Source organism: Ovis aries, chromosome 2 (assembly GCF_016772045.2).
Source record: "Ovis aries strain OAR_USU_Benz2616 breed Rambouillet chromosome 2, ARS-UI_Ramb_v3.0, whole genome shotgun sequence".
Lineage (NCBI taxonomy): Eukaryota > Metazoa > Chordata > Mammalia > Artiodactyla > Bovidae > Ovis > Ovis aries.
The window spans coordinates 235408453-235428752 of NC_056055.1; the positions used below are offsets into that span (position 1 = coordinate 235408453).

Genomic DNA, 20300 nt, shown 5'->3' on the forward strand with positions numbered 1-20300 from the left:
GACCTTTCCAGCTCCAATCCACCTCTGCCCCACTTTCCTTATCTTTCCTGTTCTAGGAACCACATTCTGCTTACCCTCCCTGGATACACCAGAATGTTCCAAATCTCTTTGCTACTGCTCTGCTTGAAGCACCTTTTCCTCCTCTTGTCCCCCTGTGAAGTGGCTGATACAACTCAGACTGACCCCTCCTCCAAGAAGCCCAGAGAGCATTCAGTGTTCTCTCCCATGAGCCATTCTGTACCTTGTAACTGTTATAATCACCTGCGTGTATTGACATGTTTGTTTCTGTGTCTTGGCATCTTCACCATCTACCGTGGTACCTGGCACGGAGCAGGGTCTCAGTGACTGTGTGCTGAGAATCAGGACATCACATCAGGATAGCAGTGTCATCTTTCAGAGGGTTTTGGGGCCCAGCTCCACTACTTCCTAGCTGTGTTACCTTGGGCAAGTCACTGTAGCTCCCTAAGCTTGTGTTTTTCTTCTATAGGAGTGACAGCACCTACCTCCTAGGGTTGTCATAAAAATGGGATTAAGGACAGCCCTGTACTACATGGAGGGCAGCCTCTGGCATACAGCAGCTACCGCTGCTACCTTGATCTCTGGTGTTTCCTCATCCTTTCTCCACTGGAGAAGGCTGCACACGTGGGGCTTGCTGGCCCAGAATCCCACACCTCTGCTTGCTGCCTGACAGGCAAGAGGGGAAAGAAATACAAGACACAGGCTTATTGGGAGTATAAAAATAGGAATTTTTTCCTCATAATCACATCAATTATCAAAGAAAGAAACAGTATGTAACAAAAATACAAAGCTCTGGTGGATTTTTTTTGTTTTTGTTTTTGCCCCTCACCCATCCCTCCCATACAGCTACTTCCCAGGGAGCCCCTGGCTGAAGCCTGAATGCTGTCCCTGGGTCGTCCTGGGGCTCAGGAGAACCGGTGGTCTAGGTCCCTCTGGGAGTTGGCCGAGTACGAGTAGGCCTTGCCCAATACCAGGCGGTCCCGCAGCAGCTTGAAGAAGGCGTAGTAGTTGCTGAAGAGGATTAGCGCCAGTGAGATGGTCTGGTGCCACTTGTCGGAGGACATTAAGGAGTATAGCTGGTAGACGATGACTGCGCCCTCCAGCAGCAAAAGGATGTTCAGGATCCGCAGGGGTTTGCTGAAAAAGAACTACCCAGGAAGAGAGTAGGCATGGACTGGAAAGTAGGCTCCAGAAATCTGCCTCTTGGATGGGGGTTCTGGGTGGCCAATGAAGGGGTCAAACTCTTGGGGCCCCATGCAGACTTGGGTGGGGAGTCGGACTTCATGGGGTTGGGTATGGACCTTGTCACCTATCTGCCTTTATTTGTGGGCCACTGCCTCCCTGGGACTTCTCGGTGGCCCACTGGTTAAAACTCCACCTTCCAATGCAGGGGGCGTGGGTTTGATCTGTAGTCAGAGAACTAAGGTCCCACATTCCGTGGGTACAGCTAAAAAAAAAAAAAAGATGACTACTGCTTCCGACATAGTTGTTTAAGATCCTGATCAACTTCTACCTTTTCTCAGAACCTTTTCTTGAGAGGTCTGGCTTGTCCTATCAAACTTTTTCTGGTTGAAAAGCAGTATGTGACCTTCTGGGTACTGTCAGGCCTGAACAATGTAGCATTTTATGACAGAGACATGTAAAGTTATTATAGACTCCACAGCCTGAGTCCTTTACTACAGCGTGTGCAGCATTCCTCAGCTAGGCCAGAAGCTTCCAGGGAACATGGGCACATATCACTCTTACCTGACGTGCACAGGGCAAGGTAGAATACAGAGGACTAAGAAAAACTTTCTGATCAATTTGAAAGAATGATCAACATCCAGGGATCATGATTCTGCAGGGGCCAAGGTACCTACACCTCAAGAGCTAATGACAGGATGGGAGGAGGAGTGGCAAGGAACAGGAGCCCAGGAGACCAGCAAGCCAGGCTCAGCTCTGCACCCGGCAGCTGCAGGACCTTGGGCAGGTTCCCTTCCTGTCTGGACCTCAGGTTTCTCTACTGGGAAATAAAGAGATGAGACCAGACCTATGGTTTTTCAAACTGTGTTCCTTGGAGCCCCAGGTTCCAGGGGGGTCTTTTAGGAGCCACTGGAGTATTGAGCGGGACGTAAAGGGAGTTCCAACCCTTTCAAGCAGAGCTGCACTGTGAGGTCCTATATACTGAACTTTAGTTTGACTGTGTTGGAAGAAAGGATTCTGACAGTAAAATAAGTAAATGAAATTCACCAGCCTAGATGATTTTGAGCAGCCCTTTTCATTGTGCTGAGTCTGTGAGTTAATACCAGTAATTCCCAGGTTTCTCAGTAAGGCATCCTTGGAACAAGTTAAACTCTCTGAGTCAATTTCAATACCTGAAAACTGGGATAGCCCAGGTACTTCTCTCTTACACAGGGTTCTTTCTGATGAAGCCTGAATGGGAGGGTTCATGGGGAGTGCTGACCACAGGGCCTGGCACACAGTAAGAATGATGACTGTAAGGGTTTTCACCACCAGGAACCCCTCCTTTCATTGTATTATCTTCTCCATCCAAAGTTTTCAAAGATCTGGTACCAAGTGTGCTGTAGTGACAAGTGGTCATCTGTATGACTGTCCTTGTGCACTGCACGGGTGCACTCTCTTTTTTTAGATTTGGGAACTATGGAAACTAGCCTTCTCTTGCTATGACATCACCTTCCTGCCCAGCTGACCCTCCTGCCCTCTAGATCAGGCACCACCCCTCCTTCCCACTGGAGGAGACTCACGTGGAACCGGAAGTGGGAGACGTCGGAGGGAATGGCCACGTTGTAGTGGCCCACTGCTTTGTAGACGTTCTTGCTGTGCTTCACCAGCACTCCCTGTGGCCACATGCATTCTTCAGTCCACCTGGAGGCACAGACCAACAGAGCTCCTTATGTCCAGCTCACCCACAAGAGGAGATGCGGGCAGACTGGGCATGGGGGAACCACCAGGGCTCTACTCTCATTTCTGTCACGTAGATACAATGACTTTCCTTTTCTGGGTCTTAGCTGCCTCTTCGGAGAAGGCAATGGCACCCCACTCCAGTACTCTTGCCTGGAAAATCCCATGGACGGAGGAGCCTGGTAGGCTGCAGTCCATGGGGGTCACTGAGGGTCGGACACGACTGAGTGATTTCACTTTCACTTTTCACTTTCATGCATTGGAGAAGGAAATGGCAACCCACTCCAGTGTTCTTGCCTAGAGAATCCCAGGGACGGGGGAGCCTGGTGGGCTGCCATCTATGGGGTCACACAGACTGGGACACGACTGAAGTGACTTAGCAGCAGCAGCAGCTGCCTCTTCTGTAAAATGGGTTAAGAATCGCTAGAAACTCATTGCACTGGAATCAGAAGATTTAGGGCTGACATTCATGTCTCTGACAGATTTCAAAAAAACCCTTTTCCCTCTTCCCTGGGGTCATTTTCTTCATCTAGCCTCCTGTCAGCCTCACTTCTAGCCTCTAGGCATTCCACTGCACAACTGCCCAAGTGGTCTTTGTAAAATACCAAGATGAGCCTGACTAGTTTCTCCTCAAAACCCTCTGAAGGCTTGCCGGTGCCCTTGGAGTCAAGCCCCGAGGGTGTGTTCTGGCCTCCGAGGCCCTGTAAGGCCTTCCATGACCCGCACCACACAGCGCCTGCTCAAGCCACCCAGAACTGCCTCTAGTTCCTCCAGCACATCTGACTGCTCCTGTCTCTCCATCAATGTGCTCCCTCTAGCTGCCATGCCCTTCCTGACACCTTATCCTTCTGGCAGGCTCTATGCTGCTGCTGCTGCTAAGTCGCTTTAGTCTTTTCTTTTTTTTTAATGTTGGCCTTGTTTCTTTCACAAGACCTCCAAAAATTAGGGGTGTTGGCTTCCTCTTAAGAGACCCCATGGACTGCAGTCCACCAGGCTCCTCCGTCTATGGAATTTTCCAGGCAAGAGCACTGGAGTGGGGTGCCATTGCCTTCTCCGGCAGGCTCTATGTCATCTTTCAAAACCCAATATCCTTCAGAAAGTCTTTGTCAAACTCCCCACAGAGTTCAGCATCTTTGAAATGGTTTCTGAAGCTACTGCTATTGGTCCACTTTCTCCAATGTGTTGTCATTATTTATTTCCCTGTATCCCTCACTAGTCTGGGAGGACTGAAGGGAAGGGATGGCGACCAGTTCATGTCTGTGTCCTCAGAGCATGTCTGTGTCCTCAGAGCATGCCACACAAGAGGCCCGGCACAGAGAGGCCCCCACAGGGCATGTGAAGAAGGTTGTGAGACCACTGAATTTTCTTCCATTGTTCTTTGAGATCTCCCAGAAACTCCAAAGGGTCCCGGGCCAGTTAACTGAGAATCACTGTCTCCAAGAAGCTCAATCTCATTGAGCTATTGATTCTTTCATTTAAAATACAGTTACCATGTTATTTCTCAGGTTTGATCCCTGGGTTGGGAAGATTCCCTGGAGAGGGAAATAGCAACCAGTTCCGGTATTCTAATCTGGAAAATCCCATGGACAGAAGAGCCTGGAGGGCTACAGTCTAAGGGGCCGCAAAAGAGTCAAGACACAATTGAGGGCGTGCACACACACCCATGTCATCTGTAATAAAATGGATGAAACTCACAGAGAATTTGCAGAATGAAAGAAGCTGGGCCCAAGAACATCTACTGATTTACTTTATGTGAAATTGTAGAACAGAGAAAACTAGCCTATGGTGAAATGAAATGAAAGATGGTTGCCAGAGAGAGGGGGTCCTTGGGAAGGGCCAGGAGGAATTTTCTGATTCTTTTCTGATCGGCTGAAATTTTCTGATAGGCTAGAAATGTTCTGTATCTTGATAGGGATGGGTTACATGGTGTGTATGCCTTTCATCAAAACTCAAAGAACTGTGCACTTTTTAACACTTAAACATTTCAACTGTATGGAAATTTTACCTTAAAAAAACACAATAAAACAACTATACACAAAAAACACAAAAGATCTGCTGTGGACCAATCACAAGCCAGGCATTTTGCCAGGAGTGAGGAGATGGCCAAGTGCTTGACAGACAAGGACCCTGACCTCCAAGAGCTTTAGTCCTGGAATGATGGGCAAGTGACCAAGCAAACACAGCAGAAAGTATTAGGTGCAATGCTCACAGTTCTGTGCGGGTGGGGGAGGCAGAGCAGGGACACTGAACCTGTCCTGGAGGGGGTCAGGAAAAGGGCTCCTGGAGGAAGCCACGTGCAAGACGATGAATAAGAATTAAGCAGGAACGGAAAGTTGGAAAGGCCATTCGAGGCAACACACGTATCAAATTCAAAAGCCTGGGTACAGGAAGTACAGACAGAATTTGAGGATCTGAAGAGACTGGGACTGGCTGGAGCAGAAGATAAGTCGGGTTAGGGGGAGAAATGGGGCAGAAAAGGCTGGCAGGAGCCAGTTCATCATGAGATGCCACGTGAAGGAGCTTGGATCTTACCTGCAGATCATGGTGAGCCATGGACAGGTTTATCCTTGTATTTAGCCATGTACTATCATTCTCTTTCACCCTCCTCTCAGAACCTTAAGCTAAGCCAAGCCCTACTTTGGCCCATTTTGCAATACCCATCTGCTTTCTGGACCACCTGGATAGAGGAGGGACCTTGACTGGCACGGAGGGCCAACATCAGGAGCCTGAGCCTCTGTGGCCTCCCTCTACAAACCCATCTAGGGGTCTCTTCTCTGCTAGGCCTCGTGATGTGAGGCCTGATGTGATACAGGGGTGGTCCCAGCCTCAAGGAGCTTCCAGTCTAATGGGGGAATACAGACAGAAAAATTAGCATTACTGGGGTGAAAATACTATGAAGAAGGGCTGTAGAAATGCTAAGCACCAGGAAGGAGGGGCCAGGCTGAGGGGAGGACAGCCCAGCCCCTCAGGGCTCCTGAGCGCAGTGACATTGGCCTCTGCTCTGACTCCAGTGCCATCCTGCAGCTGGGCCTCTTTTACCCCACTCAACCTAACCCTGTGTACATGCTTATCACGCGCACCTGCCAGTGTACTCCTCAAGGGGTCTCATCTCAGCTCTTGCCTCCTGCGGCTCTACTTCCCAGGCCAGGTTATGTCATCAACGAACACAGCACCATATCCTGTTAACCAAACTAAGGTTTCTTTAAGGCACACCTTGGAATGGGCCCCTCCACTGTTCAAAACCATCATAGCTCCCCTCTGCCTAGAGGTCAAAGTCCAAGTTCCTTTGTCCAATACACAGCACCAAGCCTGGGACGGATGAGGTAGATGCAACGCTTGCTGAAAGAACAGATGAGCCAATGACTGGATGGATGAGTGAGTGGAAGGAGGGAAGTAACAAATGAATGAGCACATCAGCCAAGCAGTGAGTACGTAAGTCAGCAAATGAGAAAGTCAACGAGTCTAGGAATTTACTACCTGCTCCCTTCCTATCTCCAAGACACTGCAAGGTACCCAGCAACAGGGGGCATGTCCTTCCTGGGCCCTGCCATATTCTACTCTGGCTATGAGGCTTAGTATACAAGACATGCTCAGTAACTATTTGCTGGATGACTGAATGAGCTGATGGCAAGGGCGGGGTGGGGCTGGGGTTAAGCAGAGAAGGGCAGACTCACGGGTGCTGCAGCACGTTGGAGCACAGCGCCGGGTCCACCTTCTGCCAGCAGCCCAGGTGGGCAGCGGCCTTGTGCAGCAGGTCACAGTAGCTGGCAGGCAGCAGGTGCTGCATGAGGATCACCGAGGTGCTGATGGACACCAGCAGGAAGAGCTCGCAGGACCAGCGCTTGTCATAGTAATGTGTGTTCTGGAGGCAGCGGGAGGTGAGTGAGACCACAGACACCCATAACGGCCTCACGCCATCCCCTTCCCTGACTCCCTCTTTCCTCGGAGATCAGGACAGCCCCAGACAGACCTCAGGGTGCCCTGACACCAAAGATCAAACACCTAACAAAGGCAGCTTAATCATGGGCTTAAACCCTGAGCCCACTACTCAGCCTTCTCTTCCTTTGGGGGCGGGGGGTAAGAAATAGATCTATTTAGAGAGAAATACACTTCACAGAGTGTGGGCCAACCTAGAAGGCAAGAGTCCTCAGTTTTCTACAGAGAAAAATTACTCTCACTCTGAGCCAGAGACCAGGTCCTGGGATTCAACAGAAATGAGCTCCAATCTTGGCTCGCTGCTTAGTCACTACGTGACCTTGGGCAAGTCACTTTACTTCTCTGCAGTCTAGTTGCCTCATCTGGCAAATGAGGACAAGAGTAGCCACCTCTGAGAGGCGTGAGGAGGATACTACTACTCAAGAAAGCTCTAGCATTTTGCCCAACAGACGTGAAGTCTTCTCAACCCCCAATCCATCAGTGCAGCCCATCTTGGGAAAAATGTGACGAGCCGGCTAGGGATGTGCCTTCCCAGAAGGCGGCACAAGCCAGAGCGGGAGCATAGGCTTTTGGAGTCACCCAGATCTGGATGAATCTGGCTTTTGGACTTAATGATAGAGTGGGATGCTGTGACGTGCCTGGGCCGAAACAGCCACACTGGAATACAAAGTGACTCCTTTCTGTTTTCAAGTAACAAGAATGACCATGCTGCGTGCCCCTCACTGGCTGGGTGACCTTGTGTGGGCCATGTTCATTCGGCAAGCCTAGTTTTTTCCACTCTGAAATGGAGGCATTTGGGATTGACATGTATGTCTTGCTATATATTTAAAATGGATAACCCTCAAGGCCCTACTGTGCAGCACAGGGAACTCTGCTCAATGTTACATGGCAGCCTGGACAGGAGGGGAGTTTGGGAGAGAAGGGATACATGTGCATGTATGGCTGAGTCCCTTTGCTGTCCCCCTGAAATGGTCGTGTCATTGTTAATCTGCTATGCTACTGCTAAGTCGCTTCAGTCGTGTCTGACTCTGTGCGACCCCATAGATGGCAGCCTACCAGGCTCCTCCGTCCCTGGGATTCTCCAGGCAAGAACACTGGAGTGGGTTGCCATTTCCTTCTCCAATGCATGCATGCATGCTAAGTCGCTTCAGTCGTGTCCGACTCTGCGACCCCATGGACAGCAGCCCACCAGGCTCCTCTGTCCACAGGATTCTCTAGGCAAGAATACTGGAGTGGGTTGCCATTTCCTTCTCCCTAATACAAAAGAAAAAGTTTAAAAAATATATAAATAAATAAAAGGGAGGCAGTAGTCACTCCGGCCCTCGAGAGAACAGATGGGAATCTCATCAAGAGCAGCAGCCTCGTTTCTGCAAGCAGGAGGGCTCCTGGAGGCAGCAGGAGGGGTCCCGGGCAGACCCCTCCTCTCCCTGCACTAAGCTACGCACCTTCACGAACCAGACCGGCACAAAGGCCACGTAATAGGCGCTCAGCATGGCGCTGACCAGCACCTCCTTCATGCGCCAGTTGAAGTCCATCTTGAGGAACTCCACCTCGCTGCGGATGAGGCTGGGCGACAGGCAGCAGGCGTGCGTGGGCATGGCATCGGGGCCGTACAGCTGCTTCGTGTGCTGCTTCCACGTCTCCTTCAGTGTCAGCAGGTAGTCCCGGCTCCGCGCCAGGCCACTAACCGCCTCCCGGGGACCCATGGAGGCCATGTGGCTGAAGAGGTTTGTCTTGCGGAGGTCACAGTTGAGCTGCAGGAACGGAATGTACATCCCAAACCTGCTGGGGAAGACAGTGGTCAGGGCAGGCCTGGCCATGGGCCAGGATCCCAACCCTTAACCACCCAGGGAATCTTCTTTCCTCCCTGGGCTTTAGCTCTCCTGGCTGCTCCGAGGGGAGTTCTACCAGTCCTTAAAGCTATCCAGCCTCCCAGCCAGTGATCAGTCATTCAACACCCGTGTTAGCTCTGCACACGGAACAAGCCCTGTATGGAGTGGCGGGAATACGGTAGGAGGCAAGACCCGAGTCTCAGCCCTCCGAGTCTACTGCTGTCCAGCAGGAGTCATGATATCACTCATTCCCTGGGCACATCCTGAGCTCCAGACGCTGCACTAAGTGCTTTACACGCACTCTCTTCTGTTTCTCCTAACTCTGTGTTAGGGACTCTTATTTTGTGCCCTTTTCAGCAGAGGAAGCTGTGGTTCAGAGAGGTGGAGGAGTGGCTTTGGAAAAGTCACACAGTTAGTAAGGAAGTTATAGAGCTGGGGTTCAAATCTGGAACTGTCTGGTACCCGAGATCAAGACAGACACTCAACAAACACTAAAAGCAATTCATTAATTAAAAATGTACATGGTACCACAAAAGAGAGGTAGATGTGGCCAAGGATGCCTATAAGGGCAGCTCTTAAGTTTACAGAGGGGGACAGTTCAGGAACAGTATTTGTTGTGTGTCTATTATGTACTAGGCACTGAAATAGGCCCTTAAACAGTATAAACTCCCTCTGAGGCTTAAGTTAAGGGATGGAGTGTGTGGCTAATATAATTTAAGGAGGAAATTAGACGACTCATAGCTAGGAAGAGTAGATAACTAAAGCAGGTAAGTGCCAGGCACAGCACATGGAACGTCCTTATAGGTTCTCTTTACAGGCATTCGTTTTAGCTTATGCTACGCTACATCGCTTCAGTCGTGTTGGACTCTTTGCAACCCTGTGAACTATAGGCTACCAGGCTCCTCTGTCGATGGGACTCTTCAGGCAAGAATACTGGAGCCTTGCCCTCCTCCAGGGGATCTTCCCAACTCAGGGACAGAACCCACGTCTCATTATGTCCCCTGTATTGGCAGGCAGGCTCTTTACTAGTGCCGCCTGGGAAGCCCTTAGGGCCTCTCAGTTTCCCCAGGTCCTCAGACAGCTCCAGAAGGGTCCCTGGGCTGCCACCAGGAGCTACAGCCAATGAAAATTCTACTTTTTCTTATCTATAGTAATGTTCTCTTCCTTTATTCTGAACTTCCAAGGGGGGATATAGTGTTCTTAGGCACTCACATAATTAGCCTCTTTGGGTTTTTGCTTTCTGATCTATCTAATGGGAATGCTACTACTTTCCCTGCATTAAGATTCAAGTAAGATAACAGATAGGGCTTGCCTGGTGGCTCAGATGGTAAAGAATCCACCTGCAATGTGAGAGACCTAGGTTCAATCCCTGGGTTGGGAAGATCCCCTGGAGAAGGGCATGGCAACCCACTTCAGTATTCTTTCCTGGAGAATCCCCATGGACAGAGGAGCCTGGCAGGCTGCAGTCCATGGGGTCACAAACAGTTGGACATGACTGAGCGACTAAGCACAGCACAGCATTAGTTAACAGAGAATTTTGGTCAAGAGCATAATCTTTGGGATCAAACAGGCCAGTGTTAAAACCCCAGCTCTGCCACTTACTAGTGCTATGATTTAGGACAAACTATATAACCTCTCGGAGAAGGCAATGGCACCCCACTCCAGCACTCTTGCCTGGAAAATCCCATGGATGGAGGAGCCTCGTGGGCCGCAGTCCATGGGGTCGCTAAGAGTCGGACATAACTGAGTGACTTCACTTTCACTTTTCACTTTCATGCACTGGAGAAGGAAATGGCAACCCACTCCAGTGTTCTTGCCTGGAGAATCCCAGGGACGGGGGAGCCTCATGGGCTGCCGCCTATGGGGTCGCACAGAGTTGGACACGACTGAAGCGACTTAGCAGCAGCAGCAGCATATAACCTCTATGAGCCTCGGTTTCCTTAACTTGCTTTAATTGACATAGCTTGTACTGATTCTCTATTATGCTAATGTTTTCATAAATACTCTTTAATTGTTAATCTTCGTAACAATGCCCAGCATGGTGTCTGGCCCAGAGTAGAAGAGCAGTACAATTTTGTTTAGAAAAGAAAGAGGCCAGTGATTCTGTGGGACAGAAAAGAACACTGAAATGGGATTCCCAAAGCACTCCTCAGGATACTCGGTGGGAATGAGGGGGTGGGCACCTACACGAACACACAAGGGCTCAGACTCCAACTTAAGGACAAGTACTTAAGAACTGTCCTGGCTTTGCCGCTAAGAAGTGCAGATACAATTACATTGTTTGATAACAGCTAATGGCTGCTCTGACAGGTCAAAAGTTAGAAACATCTTCACATGCATTCTCTTTCATCCTCTCCATCCAAGATGTGACAGTATCCATGTAGAAAGTAAATAAAGAAAAGTAGAAAATAAATCCATATCAGCAAAAAGGACGGGAGTGGGGGTTATCAGTACATAACTATTTCTGACAAACTTAGATGGCAGATGGAAGCATGTTGACAAATGACGCAGTCATCGTCTGCAGCAGCATGTCCAACAGAAACATGAGAGTCACATATATACTTTTACATTTTCTAGTAGCCATGTTGAAATAAGAATTAACTTTATACTCTTTTATTTAACCTAATATATACAAAATATTGTCATTTCAACATATAAAATGAGTATTTGTGATATATATGAGATATTTTACTTCCTTTTTGTTTTTTTGTGCTAAGTCTTCAGAATCTGGAGTATATTTTACACCAATAGTACATTTCAATTAAAACTAGCCTATTTTAAATGTTTAATAACAATAGGCAGCTAGAAATTACTAAACTAGATAGTGTAGGGCTAGATTCGTCATGAGAGGGCTACGCTGCGGGCAGGAGCTGATCTGTCTAGAGTGACCCAGCAGAGACTGGCTTGAAGTGGGCACCTTTGATCGAGGGTAGAAGTGAGAAGCAGGGCTGAACAAACTGGATTAAAAACAATCTGTATTCATGAGTCATTCCCTTTATTCTCCTACACAACTTATACAACCCGTCCTGAAAAATTCTTCCCTAAAGAAACTGAATAAACTGGGAATTGAGGTCTTCAGTGGGGGCATTCCAGAGTAACACCTCTCTTCCCTTTCTCGACTATGGGGGCCCATAGCCTAACAACTAGCACCTTACTCACTGGTCCTAAAGCAAAGTATACCAGCCAGTGTGCCCTGCCCACATACTCAGAACTCTCAGTCAAAGCTCCCATTCAGGTATACAATGGCAGAGAGAGAAAAAAATGCATTCCAAGCTACTCAGTCCTCAACTTTAAAAAATTTTCCTTCCGGTAAGAAGCGGATTTATTTAGAGAAAAACACTCCACAGACAGAGTGTGGGTCATCTCAGTAGGCAAGATCAGCCTCCACTCTTAATTGTAACCAGACAACCAAAGAAAGTAACTATACTTAGCAAACTAGCAGCATGAAACAGGAAAGCTGATTCAGTGGAAGGACAAAATTGAAGGGACACAAGAGATTTTAAAACCAAGAACAGAATGCTATGAGAAAAGATCAATCAGAAAACAGAGAGGCCTCAGAGATGAAAAATAAGATTGCCGAAAAAAATCCCAATAAAAAAGCTGGAAGATAAAGTTGAGAAAATCCCCCTAAAGGCAAAGTAAAGAGAGAGAAAGACAGCTAGAGAAAGAGAGAGAAATCAAGAGGGGAGGGAGGAAAGAAGAGGAAGAAAGGGAGAGAGATGAAAGGTATGACGGACAGTGTAAGAGAAACAGATGACCAATCTATGAGGTCTACCATCCGATGAAGAGAAGTCTTAGAACAGAAAAAAATGGAAGGGGAGATATTATCAAAGAAATAGTAGAAGACAATTTCCCTGACTTGAAGAGACATCCAAACCTCAGGGTTAAAAAAGTCCTGAAGTACTGATAAGATGGAACGACAAAAGCGCCACATCAGACACATTCTTGTGAAATTTCAAATAATAAAAAGATAAACAGAATATTCTTAAAAAGCTTTTAGAAAGGAAAAAAACAAGTCTTCTCCAAAGTAACTGGAATCAAACTAGCATCAGATTTCTCATTAGAAACACTGGCTGCTAGAGACAATGGAGCAACATCTTCAAAATTCTAGAGAATATGAATTTGAACTTGAAAATCTATATTAGGCCAAACCATCAATCAAGTATGAGGGCAGAATAAAGATATTTTTAGACATGCTAGGAAAAGAATGTATATACCTCCCACATACCCCTTGTTAAGGAAATTACCTGGTGATAATGCACTCCAACAAAATAAGTGAGAAAACCAAGAAAGAGGAAGACATGGGATCCAGGAGACAGCAGATCCAACCCAGAAGGGCAGTGAAGGAAAGTCCCAGGCTGAGAGCTGTACAGCAGGCCTAAAGAGCAGCCACTCCAGACTGGAGCAGGAGGATGGAGGGCTCCAGGAGGGATGTCTCTGGGGGGAAATATGGACTCTAGGCAACAGGTAGCATGACTGACAGGCTAGATAAACTTGAGGATACGTTGAAGGCCCATCATTCTTTTGTCAAGGAGAAAAAATAAAGGCAATTAGAAACCCCAAGAAAAATAACAGCTATATGAGAAAGTTACAATCTAAATATGAAGCAAACTAAAATGTGGCATTATTTTAAGCAATTGATGGACATGTAAGGAAAGAGAAACCATTTGCCCTTGACACTAGGAACATTCTTTTTTTAAGAGGCCCAAGATTAGAATTCAGGAACTACAGAGAAAGAATATCTTTCTATGCACACTACTCAGTCCTGCAGTGAATAACAGCTTCATACTCATAAAAATATCAAGGCCACTTATTGGTTTTTAATCTTTAGAATTAGCCCAAAGAATGGAAGACGTAAACATGGCTATGTAGGAGAATGTGAATGTCAAATGTGACAACAGAGTACAGCTGCCAGGAAGTGATAGGAGGAAGAGGGGAGGAAAAGAATTGATGGGTAGGGCTCTGAACACAATAATCTTACATCACGGGATTAAGACATTGACTACTGCTGATGGAATAAAAAATACTGACACTCATATTATTGAAAAAGAGGACCAATAGGAAACTGAAAATAATAATAATTGTCAAATACTAGGAACAGCATAGATAGAAGGTGAACTAAACCTTCAACTGTCATTGCAGGAAATTGATGGACATGTGCATGTAGGGGTGTGTACGTGTGTGTGTGTTGTGTGTGTGTGTGTGGTATGCTTGTATATAAAGAACATTCATTTCCAGGATATATAAGAAACCAGAAACACTGGCGGTTATCCCTCAGAAGGGAAACTGGGGAGTAGCTGGGAAAGAGGAGTCAAAGGAAGGATCTATCATTCTACATTCTTTTATACATTTTGCAATTTTAATGATGTAAACCTATTACCCCACTATAAAATCAATCAATAAATATTTAAAGAAATAAACAAAAGCACATTAGGACATTAGAATTATGGAGGTGACTAAAAAAACACTTAAAACCAGAAACTGTGAAAGAGGTTGCCTATGAGAAGTGGGACTAAAAATCTGGAGGGTAGAGTTAAAGGTTGTTTTCCATCATAAGTTGTTTTCAGCTGCACTGCATGGCTTGCAGGCTCTTAGTTCCTCAAATAGGGATCGAACCTGTGCCCTTGGCAGTGAAATTGAAGTCCTAACCACTGGACCACCAGGGAATTCCCATCATCAGCAGCTTTTTAGCACTACTGGATTTGATCATACATTATATATACTTGTCTCATATTAATACAAACTCAAAAAGTTAAATAATATAAAATAAAGCAAAACATGAACACTGGGTAACATTTGAGTAGTGTCCAGAAAGGGCTGAATTACGGTAATTTTTAACATTTCTTTCAGTACAACCCTGGAGGACCATTTGTTAGTATCTATCTATAATGTAAAGCATGCATTTTGGTGCAGTAATTCTACTTTTGGGAATCTGCTATACAGAAATATTGAATAAATGTGCAAAGATGTATGGAGAAGAATGTTCCCTGCCTCACTGTTTTCAACAGAGAAAAGCTAGAAACAACTCAAAAATCCACCAATAGAATACAAAGCAAAACACACAGTGCCAAGTCTATTCAATGGAATACTGTGAAGTAAAGAAGTGAAGTCGCTCAGTCGTATCCGACTCTTTGCGACCCCATAGACTGTAGCCTACCACTCTCCTCCATCCATGGGATTTTCCAGGCAAGAGTACTGGAGTGGGTTGCCATTTCCTTCTCCGGAGGCTCTTCTCGACCCAGGGATTGAACCCGGGTCTCCTGCATTGTCGGCAGACGCTTTACCGTCTGAGCCACCAGGGAAGTCCTATGGAATACTATGAGGCCATTAAAAAAATGAGACAGACCTATATATAGTGCCACGGAAAAATATCCACCTTTTATGACCGTGTGAAAATGTGATAAATTATATAATATCATGCATAGGGATTAATCCCATTTCTGTTTTTAAAAAACGTATGTGTGTGTACTTGCACAGGAAAAATGTGGAAGGACACACTGCAAAATACTGTTTTCTAGAGGACTGAGATTATGTGGGATTTTCATTTTCTATGTTAAAAGCCTCTATAAAGTTTAATACTTTTATATGATACACATATCTCTGACAATTAAAACCCAGTTATAACTGAAGCAAGTGTGACTGGGCTCCGATCATGACAGTGCCCTTTTGGTCATGCAGGGGAGAGAGAGAGGAGTTTCCCAGGGAATAGAGATGGACTGGCCTGAAGAAGTTCATGATCTAGAAAGCCCAGGGGTTGGGAAATGACTGTGAATGCCCCGGCAGCCAGGAGCCTGCCCCAGGAACAGCCAGGGTGGAGATCTTGCCAAAGCTCTCCCCAATTCCAGGCCAGGAAGGGGCAGGCCTGGGCTTCTCCCAGAAACTGTCTTCCCATCCTCAACTATCTGGGTTCTTGCAAGATGGAGGAAGAGGGTGAGCAAAGTAGACACAAAGACAGACATACAGATATGTTTGTGAAGACACACATGCACGCACACACACGCTTCATTCACAGACATCCACACAGAAACACGCACACACACACAGATGTGTGCATGCACACAGACCTGGGGGAGGCACCGAGAGGTTACACAAACACCAAGACGCACAAAGAAACAGAAAGAAACAGAGAAAGAGGAAAGAAGAGAGAGCAAGACGAAGCCTGTGCAACCCTGCTCTGGAGCTGCGGGCGACACACCCAGATCTGAGCCCCCTTCTGACCTCGCCTTCAATGGCACCTTGGGGAAATTAGGCCTGCCGGCTCAGTTTCTGCTCCTGCAAAAAAAGGGTAATCATCCTAGTCTCAGGGTGGTGCTATTGGACAGTGTGAGAAGGTTCTGTCGCTGCCTGCGTGTCAGCTGGGCACGGGGGGTCCGGGGCCCAGCAACTCTTGGGGCAGAGGTCAGGAGCAGGTGCTGGGCAGTGAGGGGTGAAGTGACGGGTACTCACGGATAGCAGAGGAACAGGAGGTTCAGGAAGGAGTAGGTCCTGAAGAGGTGAATGAGGGAGCGGCACAGACTCCAGCCTGTTGCCGTGAGAACGGTGAAACGGGTGAGGAACAGCAGGATGGAGCGAAAGAGGGTGACCTTCCCCCTCTGAGAAGCCTGGGTCAGGGGAGATAGGACGGGATGGGGCCTTGGATGGAGGTCATGGGGGCTGTGCCCAAATCCCACCCAGCATGGCCCATGATTCCCTCCCCTGCAGGGTGGGCAGAACCTGTCATGGCAAATCCTTTCCCTGGACGCCCAGAAAACTCCAAGAGCCAACAGGATGAACACTCTTCAGCCGAGTTCAAAGGGAGCCCCCAAGGAAAGGCCTCAGGGATCAAGGGCTGGGAATGCCTCCGTGGTGCCCCCAGCGGGTAAAGGGGAGTCCCAACGTCCCCAGGCCAGCCTCTGGGACCCAATCACCTCCTTCACGATGGACCCAATGAAGCGGCGGCCCAGAACGATGGTGGTCACCATTAGCAAGTTGAAGTCGATCAGGTGGAAATTCTGTCGGGGGCAGAGGCTGGGGTTCACGTGGGCCCCCTGCCCATATGTGGGCTTTTCATGAGCCCACCTCCCCCTGCCCAGTCCTTTCCATTGGGACTGTCCCCACTCTCTGACCTTCACAGGCCTCCAGCTGAGTCAGACCAGGAAAATACCTAGAGGAGTGGAACAGGACCCAGAGGAGGGAAGTGGGACAGTCCCTGGAGACAAGAGAGTGGCGTGTGAGCCCTCCTGCTCTGCTCACCCAGCCCCTGCCCCGCTCCTGCACAGAGCTCATTCCTCTCCTTGAAATAACCATGTATGCCTGCTCCCCCACAGGACTTAAGACTCTGTGCTCCTTGACACAGAATCTGAGTCAGATTCATCTCTGCTGCCCTTACGGTGTGTAGAGTGGTGCTGAGCACATCGGGGTGAGTGCTCAGATGTCATCGGTTCCTTTTACACCTCCCATGCCCAGTGTGAGGCCAAACACACAGGGTGCTGGGCGAGATAAGCTAAACTGAAACCAAACGTGTCACTCACTCACATACACGCACACACAGCGGGGCCTAGCTGGGCACCTACCAGGGAGGTGTGGGAGGGCGGGTGGGAGGGCGGATACCACCACACTGTCTTGTAGATGTTGATGTAGTGGACGAAGAGGGCTATGAGCTGGCAGAAGAAGAGCTGCAATTCAAACAGAATGCTGGCCTGGACTGGCAGCTCAGGGATCTTGCAGTGCTGCAGGGGCACGACAGTCTGGGTGGCCAGTGGAGGGCTGGAGAGGCCCGTCCCCGAACTGCTCCTGGGGGTGAGAGGGCACAACATCAGAAGCTGACTGGAGAACCCTACCAAGAGGGGCTTCTGAGGCACAGGACCGTGGGGCAGGCTCAGAAAAGCAGCCGGCAGCAAGGATGGATGGAGTCCTCCAACTTCTTCTGCCTCTCAAAGAAGCTGACAGAGCCTTTCCCTATCCTTCCCTCATCTTTTTCAGGCTTTCCAACATTCCCCAGGAAGGAAAGGAAAGGTGAGGAGAAGGGGGCCCAGAGAGGGAAGACAACTTGTCCAAGCCACCAGTGAATTAGGAGCAGAACTGTGAGTGGAATCCAGGCCTTTGGGTTTATTATACTATGTCCCAAGGTGTCTGTCCCAGGGACCGCCCTCACCCAGGGACTTTTCTGCTGCTCCCTGCCCTTTAAGCCCCCATCTGGCATCTGGGGTATCACATCCTAGGGCTCAATCAGGGAGAGCTCTGTCCAAACTGCTCCTCTGAGCCCACAGGGAAGTACAAGAGATAGCAAGTAGTTTACCTGGTGCGGGAACGGACACTGGTGACCGATGCGCTGGAAGTGTGGCCCCCACCCGAGCCCCCAGAGGATCCTGGCTCACAGAGTGGATTTCGACAGTAGGATGTCCTGTTGGGACCTCTTCGTCCTCCTGCGGGGCTCAACATAAGGTAGATCCTCAAGCCAGAAGGCATATATCAAAGATAACAACCTGGTGTCTCATTTCGTCCCTCAATCCCAGAGACCCATGATCGGTTCCCCCGCCTACCGCTTCAAACACATCTCCTGCCATTCTCTGCCTCGACCCCATGCTTCAGCCAGCCTAGTCTTTCTCTCCTTGAGCAAACCAAGCTTACTGCTACCTTCTGCGCTTGCTGTACTCTCTAGAGTACAGCATTCCCTGCCATTCTGTAGGTATCTGCCTCCTTAACTATCTTATTTCCATTTTTCTTTTCACAGTTCATTCTTCATCTTATTCATTTGTTAACATATTTTCTGCCTATCTTTTCCACTGGAATGGAAGGTCAGTGAGGTCTGTCTCTTTCACTGCTGTATCCCCTCCCTCTACCACAGTGTCCAGCCTAAGAGTAAGTGCTCAATAACAACATGTTGATGAGGGAATGAGTTCTGCAAGGTAGATTCCCAGATTAGTAAATTCAGTTTACACGGAGTCAAAGGTGGTATGGGGGTCTGGGTCCTGTGCTCTTCGAGCTGGTATACGCAGCTCCTTTGGGATACTACTGCAAGTCCCTGTAGGCTTACGATTCCTCCAGGACCCAAGATCTGGCTTAACGGGCATCCTGAACTCTCACAGTCAGGATTCAGGGCCTGAGCAAGTGTCAAGGGAGAATGGCATGGTTGTGAACCTAACACAGACCTACAAACTCTTTCTCTCCGCTGAGCAATTTAACCCAAGCTCCCAGGTCCTGCAAAAAGCTCCTGCACAAAGCTCCTAGGCACCACCACAGTCCTAAAGTTATGTGTGTGCTTAGTCACTTAAGTCGTTTCTGAAAGTTAATGTGTGTGTTCAGTGAGACCCCATGGACTGTAGTCTGCCAGGCTTCTCTGCCCACAGGATTTCCCAGGTAAGACTACTGGAATGGGTTGCCATTTCATTCTCCAGGGATCAACCCTGTGACTCCAGCATTGGCAGGCAGATTCTTTACCGCTGAACCACCTGGGAAGCCCAAAGTTAAAGCCTTGTTCATATCTCCTCACGACCGCACAGCAGCCTCCACAGACACACACACCCCTTGCCCTAGCTTTTCTGCCTGGAAGCTTTACCCCAACGTTTCCAAAAAAGTTCTTGTCCAGGAACTTTGCCCGCAACTAGCCCCAGTAGCGCCAAAGTTCTGTTCATGTGCTACTGTACCTGGCTTAGAAAACCCCACACAGGCACCCTCACTCCAAATGCTCTACCCACACCCACTCTCCTCTCTTTAGAAGCTCTGCACCCACATATAGCCTCTCAGCCCAGAAGCCCCGCCTACACACAATTGTCAGCTCAGAAAACCCGCCCACAAGCCAATAGAAGCTCTCTGCCCAGAAGCCCGGCTCCAGAGGGGGCTCCCTTCATCTGGAAGGTCTCCTTTCCGCCCCACCTCCCCAGTATAAAGCCCCCACTGCCCAGAAAATTTGCCCCTCTACCAGGGCCTACAGGCTAGGAGCTCCACCCTTAGCATGAAGGCCACGCCCACCGGCAGCCCCGCCCCACTCTAGCCCGGGACAGTGGGTCCTCATCAAAGCCCCCAGGAACCTCCGCATTTTAGAAGCCCCGCCCACCCCTCCAATGTCCCGCCCCCACAACAGAAGCCCCACCCGCAAAACGACAGGAGGGGGCGGGGTCCCCCTGGGCCCAACATCCCCTCCCCCTCCCCTCGCCGGGATCCTGTCCGCGTGGGGGAGCAATTAGCAGCCCGGCCATCCTGACCCTGGGGTCCGCCCGTTCCCGGGCCAAGCCGGACCCGTGCCGCTCACCCATCTCCTCCCCCCGGCGCTCTCCGCTTCGCCGCCGCAGCTCCTGCGGGCAATATGTCGGAGGCGACGGCGGCCGGGAGAGGACTAACCGCCGCAGCCCAGTCCCCGGGTATCAGCTGCGCGCTCCCGCCCCGCCGCCAAATTTGCATACAAGGCGGGCTAGAAGCTGAGAGCGCGCTTCTTAAAGGGACCGCCCTGGACAAAGGCAGTGCCGCGCGCTCTTTGTCTCGCGGTCTCCCACGCCCTTCCTGCAAATGCTGCTGGAAAACCCGAGAGGGAGGAGAACCTATCTCCATCTCTTCCCTTGCCTGCCTTCTCCTAGCACCTTTTCAGGGCCGAGGGAAGGGGCCAGAACCTCATCTTGGTTCCTGCATCCATGAGTG

General features: G+C 49.1%; 1 protein-coding gene across 4 annotated transcripts; it reads right to left on the minus strand.

The window, feature by feature from the left end:
• Positions 1-722: 722 nt before the first annotated feature.
• Positions 723-19973, minus strand: TMEM39B (transmembrane protein 39B). 4 transcript variants are annotated; one of them, XM_004005033.5, is made up of 9 exons: positions 19918-19973; positions 17965-18091; positions 17240-17459; positions 16595-16678; positions 16134-16288; positions 8301-8637; positions 6594-6781; positions 2763-2883; positions 723-1166 (listed from the first exon to the last, which is right to left on the minus strand). In XM_004005033.5, exons 1-9 carry the CDS (start codon positions 19919-19921, stop codon positions 924-926), a joined length of 1479 nt encoding a protein of 492 aa, XP_004005082.1. In that variant the 5' UTR covers positions 19922-19973; the 3' UTR covers positions 723-923. The 4 variants fall into 4 exon arrangements, with proteins under 4 accessions (XP_004005082.1, XP_027821160.1, XP_042100933.1 ...); XM_027965359.3 differs by having other exon boundaries at positions 17965-19973; XM_042244999.2 differs by lacking the exons at positions 17965-18091; positions 19918-19973 and adding an exon at positions 16793-16875 and having other exon boundaries at positions 17240-17448.
• Positions 19974-20300: the final 327 nt, after the last annotated feature.